The 8,336-nt window shown below is 40.2% G+C and overlaps 1 protein-coding gene across 2 annotated transcripts; it reads right to left on the bottom strand.

Moving 5' to 3' along the window:
- On the bottom strand, positions 1–8,072 carry h6pd (hexose-6-phosphate dehydrogenase (glucose 1-dehydrogenase)). Of its 2 annotated transcripts, none has more exons than XM_083770975.1 (5): positions 8,015–8,072; positions 4,467–5,136; positions 3,722–3,839; positions 3,343–3,612; positions 1–3,178 (listed from the first exon to the last, which is right to left on the bottom strand). In XM_083770975.1, the coding sequence occupies exons 2-5, from the start codon at positions 5,112–5,114 to the stop codon at positions 1,830–1,832; spliced, it is 2,385 nt and encodes a 794-aa protein (XP_083627101.1). In that variant the 5' UTR covers positions 5,115–5,136; positions 8,015–8,072; the 3' UTR covers positions 1–1,829. The 2 variants fall into 2 exon arrangements, with proteins under 2 accessions (XP_083627101.1, XP_083627102.1); XM_083770976.1 differs by having other exon boundaries at positions 7,538–8,032.
- Between the last annotated feature and the right edge of the window lie 264 nt (positions 8,073–8,336).

Genomic DNA, 8,336 nt, shown 5'->3' with positions numbered 1-8,336 from the left:
GTACAATTGCACAAGTTGCATCACAAGATTGCAACATGTTGTAAGCTTAAGATTGGAGCAACAAAGTGGTCTATTAATTGACCAAAAGTAAACCATAAAGTTTAAATATGTTGATACAAGGTTTCTGTCCAACAGCAACGATATGTATAGAACATTTATCAGGACTTCCAGATGATTTACAAACAGAGAAACAAAATGATCAGGGCCAGCCCGAGGCATGAGCCAATTAAGTGGATGGTTATAGGCCCTGCTAGTCTCTTGAGACTGTTGACTCACACCATTTTCAATTCCACATGCTTCCGTGATCCGTCATACAAAAGGATACATATACCATAAAAATGATTCCGCGACCCAAAAACGGTCCCAAATCACAGTTTAGGAAACAGTATATTATAGCATTTGAAGATTGTAGAATAGGTGTCTGGTTTGAGAGATTATACCCTGCAGACAACTAGGGTCCCCCACCAGGGGGCCCCCAAGTAAGCATGAAATAAAATACAATAAATTGTAAATGATATTACCACACCATTGTCTTAACTTCACAAATAGACTTGGGCTGGCCCTGGGATGTATACATAATACATATTAGTCTTTAAGAAATTAACTGAACATTTATTCTTTCAATATTTCATTTATTTTCTATGAAGACATTTTGGTAGGGCACGATGTCTACCTATGTTAAAAGTAAAACAAAATAAAATAAATTAACCTGTATGGGTTGCAAATTTACTGCAGCACAACAGGTAATATTTCACACATTTCAGCTGTATGCTGACAAGGCACTCAAATCACTTAATTGTCAAATCACTTAATTATTATGTATGTTGTAATTCTACTTGGTGGTGAATTAAACAAAGGACACATTGTAATTAGCCCATTTTTCCTCATTGATACAAAAAATGTGAATGTAGTGCTTTACTAATTACTACAGTATAAATTATCAAATCTAGCAATTTTGATTCCATAGCAAATTTTGATTCTATTTCTAATACATTTCTCTATTCACCTGAGATCATTGGTTAATCAGCAAATTCCCCTTGCATTTCCACAGTCACAGTACACAGTCTCACACACACACACACACACACACACACACACACACACACACACACACACACACACACACACACACACACACACACACACACACACACACACACACACACACACACAAATAGGTGTCACAGAGTAGCCTAATATTGCATTACAATTCCTCACATTTTCACAACACAGTGGTGATATTTGATAAGATTGCTTGGACAGCATAATTTCCCTTTCGTAGTATTTAATATTGGATCATGGATATGGTTTAAGTGTTTGAAAATGATACTGCAGATACAATTATCATAGTGTTATCAGAACACCGTAGCACACGTTTTGATGTTTTGTTGTGTTTTAGTTTTTTCATAGATTCTACAGGGAGTTGTTGTCAACACCAATAGCATTTGAAAATGTTGGGGTAATCTATTGCATCAGCAATACATATTTCAATTGTCATTTAAGTTGTAAAGAGTACCAAAAGTACTCAAATAATGCCCCTTGAATTATCTAATCCTTCTTGCACTCACTAATGTCCTATATAAACACCACTCGTAAAGCAGCTAAGTACAGTAAAAGATTTTCCATATAATCATACAATAATATTTGCTGATGTTATTTGCCCCGGCAGTGTCTTTCACTTGCTCATTCGCACACAAACACATTCAAACCGGTGGAAGAAAAATCTTTCCCTGCAATGTTCAGAGACAAAGAGCTCTGATTCGTGAATACATTCTTGGTCAAAATTCAGCCCGTAAGTAAAATCATTTAAAAAGTCTGATGTGCAGTTCCTACCCTAAAAGTGCATCATAGTCTATGTACCAAACAAGCCTGCCGTTTTCTGGCTGCACCCCGGTAACGGGCCATTTGTTAAGGTCGTCCTTTACGCGGCTCAATTGGGTGACAAGTTCATGCTTTCCTTTGCCCATCACTAGCACGGCGACTTTACGAGCTCGGTTAATGGCCCTAAAAGTCAGGCTCATGCGTTGGTGAGGTTTAACAGGGCTCTCGGTGAGCGCCACCAGACGGTCCCCATGGCCATCTAGTTTACCACCAGGGAACAGAGAGGCTGTGTGATAATCGTAGCCGACGCCCAAGAGCACAAAGTGGAAGCTGGAGCTGTTAACTAACTGGGTGATCTCTCTCTCGTAGAGCAGTGCCCCACCATCTTCCTCCACACACAGACGCTGGTGGAGCTGCACAGGCATGGGGTGGATGTTGTAATAGGGAATCCTGATGTGTTGCAACAGATGTTCATGTAGGTTATGGAAGTTGGACTCTGACTCTGTCAGGGGAACACAGCGCTCATCCACCATCCACACATGGGTATTCTTCCAGGGGAAGGAGTAATGGTGCTGGCTCAACCTGTGGAACAGGGCGAGGGGAGAGGAGCCCCCCGACAGGGCGAGGTGGAACGTGCCCCCCTCGCTCACTGCTGCCTCTGCTGCCACCTGGAGGTCTGCGGCTAACCTCTGGACGAGCTCCTCGGCCCAGGCAGACACCATGTTGTTGCTGCGATATTTACCTTGCATCACCTGGAAGCTGTCTGTTGCCATACCACCCATCTGGTCCGGGGTGCTCATTACTACAGCCTCACTGGCAAAGCTAATCTCCTTTGCTCTCACGTAGAAGTCCAACAGGCTGCCATTGTCGTCACCCCCAGGGTAGATGCGAGGGAAAATGTTTGCCAGGCTGTTTAGCAGGGGCGACCATAAGCCCCAGGAGGCCAGGAGGTTCTCTGCACTGATGAAGCTATCTTTTCGTCCCTGGAAAATCTGTGCGATGAGCTCTGCATAAGCTTCCCTCTGCTCTTTTGGAGCTAGTATGTAATAGTCAGAAATTGGCAAGCCTAGAACACTGAAATTCTTATGCTCTGTCACGTTCTTCCACTCACTGTCCTTTAGAGATGGCTTAAATAGATTCTTTGAGACAAGAATGGCTGGATATTGAAGGCTGCCATGGCCAAAGTGAAAAATTAGCTGTTTGGGCTTGCAGTGCATACTGTTTTGGTTTTGCACACAAAAAATGTCATTCTTGAAGACAATGCGTGCATACCCCACCCGCTCATCTAACATCTTCCCTGACGTCACAATGATTGGTACTCCTTCATACTGTGCCATGTCGATGTGTACCATAACAGCTGAAACAAGGGAATAAAGCATGCTTAACTTCTGCACAGTATAGTGTATAAATAGTCAGTGGGTCAGAATATATTTAAGATTTGCAGTGTGGCAAAATGGAAAAACTACCGTAGTAGAATTTGAGACATTTTAAATAAATAAGAAGAAACCCATTAACACTTACCAGCAAAGGTTGGAGTGTAACTAAAGTAATCATTTGTCTTATTCAGCTCCTTCTGCACCTCTTTGTTGTAGGCTTGGTACTGGCCTATAACAGCCCGGTTCTTTCCCAAGGGCTGCAAGACACTGAACATCTTCAGCTTGTTCCGGAGAACTTCTTTAGCGTTGCTAAGATTCTCTGGCAGCTTCATGGTCAACAGAGACATGACCTCAGTCAGGTGATTCTGTAGCACATCTCTGATCACTCCATACTGGTCATAGAATGGAATGCGACCTTTGGGGACAAGTGAGGAGGACAAGTGAGCAAAATTATAATGAAGTGATAAATGATTAAAGACAGTATATCAAATATTTTACAGAATGTGCAAATTTCTGACCATCACCTTTAGCATCCAGGGTCTCTTTCAAAACAATCTCCACTCTGTCAATATGGTGCTTGTTCCAGATGGGACTGAGAAACTTATTATTCTCTTTTCTGAACTGTAGTATCTTTGAAACAACCTTTTAATAAAAAACAGGAAATGTATTATTCAATTAAATGCTTTACTAAGTTGTTAAAGGACCATACCGATGGTCCGATTAAGCGCACTCACTGCAATTCACAATGTATTGCCAAATGCCAACCATTTCTCAAAGAATCTGTGGTTTGTTTGATTTTGAATTGGATCAATTTATTTCCTGTTTATTCAACGGCCTGTTGAAGTGATAAACACTGCTGTAGTGCCCCATATGTTTGTATGACTATTTTCATGGCAGACTCCTGAACAGTGTTTGTGCCAAGTTTGGTCAGGTGCAGATCAGAGCAACAGTGTGCCAACAGTGTGCCCCCTGAGGGCCACATGTAGCCCCTGGTGTGGTTATTCTGATTGTTTGTGCCAATTTGGTTAAAGTGATTAGACACATTGTGATGCTATGTTAACAAATTTCACTGGGGACCCTCTGTGGAAGAAGGGACATCCGCACACTGCCACTTGCTAGTTCAGAGCAATTTTATTAATTGAGCAACGTTTCGGTCTTGCGACCTTCCTCAGGCTTGGGGACCCTCTGAAACCCCCTCAAAGACCCCTGGTGGTCCCCATGTTGAAAACCACTGTATGCCAAGTGTAGAGAGATGTTGGGTTTCATTACCTGCTTCCCCAAGTAGTGGTCGATTCTGTACATCTCCTTATCCGTCAGGGAGGTCCCAAGTTGAGTTGCTAGTATTTGTGCACTGGTGAGATCGTGGCCAAAAGGTTTCTCTAGCACTACCCTCAGCCACGCCCCATTGGACGGTCTGCAGCTATTGTTGATCTTATCGGCAATGTCTGCATATGAAAAGGCAGGTACTGATAGGTAGAAGAGCCTCCCGGTCTCCACCATGCCCTCTTGCTGCAGTTGTTGTTCCATATCGTTACACAGAGCCTCGTAGTCGTCTATGGTCTTCAGCTGCTGGTACCGTGCTAGACGCAGGAACTGCTCTTTCAACAGGGCACAGCGCTGCAGGGACAATTCCTTTGAGCAGGGCACAGCCTTCAGAATCTCAAAAAAAGTTGGTGTGCCTTTATCCCCAGGTGACAGTCCTCCGCCATAGAAGGAGAAAGTGTACCCACTAGTAATTTGTTTGGTGTATAGCTGGAAGAAGCCCCGCCACAGGTACTTCTTTGCCAAGTCACCAGTTCCTCCGACTATGACTACTGAAACATGGCCCATTTTCTGTCCCTCCTGCTTCTCCTTGCCATGGGACATGTGGGCACACAGAGAGGCCAAAAGCAGAGACAACCTCACAATATGCCACATACTCAGATGAGCTTAGCTCCTCCTATAAGGAAATAACAATGAATTAAAGTTCAAACCAGGTATGACATTTTTAAATACAAACAAATGGATATCAAGTGGAATAAAATTAAATTTTGTCAATAGAGGCCTTATATACAGAATGCATAGAATGCCCTACTCTCCATGTAGGAATAAACAATGGTTGTTGCTATGTTTAAAACAACAATTACTGTGTCAATATGAGATATACAGTTTCTCAAATGAAATGCAATAATTTTGTATCCGATTACAGTAATTTCATGCTTATGCAATGTTTTACCTATGCTCATACCACTGCACAGAAATTAGGGGTTTTCTTTTAAAAGTGGTTATGAACGTTTACAGGCTGGAATAAAGAGATTTAAACACTCAGTGTGCACAGCCTCCATTTTAGCTTTAGTTGTTCAGGTGTTACAGTATATAGGAGAAAACCTGCTATCTAAAACTGAATGGAACATAATAAAGTCCAAGTCCAACAATTCTGTGAGTCAATCCAATGTTGCTGCTATAGTGCACACATTAAACTACACCTGACGTTATATTTATTGGTAACACGCATTGCAATTGAACACCCTCCAAATAGCACCTATCATCGGTTTCTATATAGACTGTGTGATTAATTAAAACTAAGCTAGACTTTCTTAGTATAGATTCTGTCCTCCTTCCGTTTAGTGTAATTATTTCTGGCTATTAAGAATAAAACCAAAGTAAATTACACTTTGCTTAATGAGTGTCCAAACGCAAGCAGACAATAGACTGCTGGGAATGTTATAGGAACAGCATTACAGGCAACTTATCTATGTTTCTGGACTGACCGAAGATCAATGTTCTGGATTTGAGATAGGAACTCCCACATAGTAAATCAGTACGCCATCTCTCTACACACCATCAGCTGGAGTTATGCTTACTGTCTACACTTTGTTCCAACAAATATACCAATCATTACAGAAATTGTTATAAAAAAGTTAATCTTGGAGTATGTGCGCTAAATTAAAGTACATAATTAACCCAGTAAGACCTGACAAATGCCTTCTAAATCAATTCTCCAACTTTTCACATACACACACACGAAAATGTTTTGTGCCATTGAACCCCAGAAGAAGAGAAGATTTGAGTTAAAAATGTCAAAACTATTCAACATTTGTCCACTTTCACAACTTTCCAGATTTTTCAAAAATAGCAGATGTACAAGCTTGCAACGCACTGAGCTTATATATCTGCAATTTTTAAAGGACCACTTTTCAACCTATCTTATACTAGGTGCTCACTAATAATCATGATAAAATGGCACAATTATGAGTAGAAAAAGAATTGTGCCATTTTATCATGATTATTACTTATTAGTGAGGACCTATTATTTGAAGATAGGTTGAAAAGTGATGAAGTGGTCCTTTAATAGCCAACGCTAAAATCTGAAAAGACACAGTTTTAATGGGTCAAAGGACAATCTTATATTTGCCATATAAATGGAATTTGAAAACTACATTTTGATCATTTGTAGTAAGGGGCGGGGCTTTTTAAATAACAGCTTATCGATTGCAATTACGGTAAGGGTCAGCTGATGGATTACAGTAAGGGGCTTTTCAAATAACAGCTCATCCGTTACGGTAAGGGGCTTTTGAAATGACAGCGTAACATCTGGGTTACCAGTGATCACAGTTTACACAGTGATAATGTCAACAACAAAGGTCACAGCTATGTCCGGGTTTGAACTATGTCTGTCTGCTCGATATGCCGATGCAAGAATTTCAGGATCTCCAATCTACAGGATATCTAGATAGGATCAATGCACATGTCAGTGACTACAGTTATATTTCCTCAAAAGGAAAATAGATATGACAACTATAGGTAGACCCTAGACAATATCTTAGGCACTATAGGTCAAAAATAAATGTAGTGCCCCCAAGATCACATAATCACAGACCCAGTTTGATTCCACCTGTGTACAAATCCACCTGTCTTCAGTATGATCTCTGTCTAAAATAAACTTAAAGCAAACTATTGAACACAAGATCACTTGAAAAAAACAATATCTTAGGCACAATGTTTATAGTCCATTATTTTCCATTGATATAGTAAATAAACTGGGTCCTGAATAAACGTGACGTTAAGTGAACACATTTATCTCACATTTACTTGATTAATATGTGTCAAATGTAAATGTAATCATAAGAGACCAGACTATATTTTGATTCATTTTTTACTTTGCCTTCCCTTTATTATTAACATTTTCATGATTCCTGTAGACATTCAAATCATTAATAATACCACCAGATATAAAACAGCATATGCCATATGCCATTTATGACTTTCACACTGTAAATCAACAATATTCAATTTAACGTTCAAATGTCAGCAATAACTAAGAAAAGGTAATGGCCCATGAGGACAAATAAAAAATATACCTTGATGATGTTGGTAAGAAGTTAATAATCCATGATGTGTCTCGATTTACGTTAAACCGGTTTCTGTTTACCACAAAACTAGCTGTGCCATATGTACAAGCAAAAACATGTCATCAAAATAATGTCATTAATGTGCACAGTGCAAGCCAAAATAATGTCACCATGGTCATGAAGACAGCAGTTTGGTGTCATGCTTCTATGACTGGGGCTACATTGTAAAGGTCCCATTGAAACCCATGTGCTCTGATGTGCAAGGCCATCACTTACTGTCACAATAGAACATGCCATTCAATAGGACTGCTCCACCTGCTAGCTGTCAAACTCCACAACATCTGAAATGTCTATTAACTTTTCAACAGACAGGCGCCTTTCTTTCACGTTGGAAATCATCACGTTGACTAACATTTTTCACCAGGCATTCGGTCATATTTTTGACAAACAGAACTACCGTATACAAATAAACGTTTTAATACCAACCTGTGGTTCAATGAGTGATCCGACGATACACACGGTGCGATATTTTGTTCAATACGCTTCCTAGGGATTAGGGTAGTCAGTCACGTGACATAACATAGATGTTGTGGTTCTCGGGCTGTTGCGGTCATGCGGTAGGCAGTGGCACTACAGTTCATGATATGCTCTGAATATCTGTGGTCGTTCATATCAAACAATAAAATAAACTTTTGTTTTATTTACTTCAGTTTCATTTTGAAATGACAGAACAGAGAACACCATTATTGCGCCGATGATAAAACATGTAATGAACTTTTCACGGTGATGTCTTGTCCATGAAAGCTCT

Source organism: Protomyctophum parallelum, assembly GCF_964188405.1.
Source record: "Protomyctophum parallelum genome assembly, chromosome: 8".
Taxonomy (NCBI): domain Eukaryota; kingdom Metazoa; phylum Chordata; class Actinopteri; order Myctophiformes; family Myctophidae; genus Protomyctophum; species Protomyctophum parallelum.
Note: the sequence above shows the minus strand (reverse complement) of the source record. Positions and strands in the feature narration are given on the sequence as shown.

Excerpts from the sequence above, each read along its gene's own strand:
- h6pd (XM_083770975.1), bottom strand. The coding sequence starts at position 5,114 with ATGTGGCATATTGTGAGGTTGTCTCTGCTTTTGGCCTCTCTGTGTGCC. Across the intron at positions 3,840-4,466 it reads ACCACTACTTGGGGAAGCAG|GTTGTTTCAAAGATACTACA; the intron begins GTAATGAAACCC and ends TTTTATTAAAAG. Across the intron at positions 3,179-3,342 it reads TTACACTCCAACCTTTGCTG|CTGTTATGGTACACATCGAC; the intron begins GTAAGTGTTAAT and ends CCCTTGTTTCAG.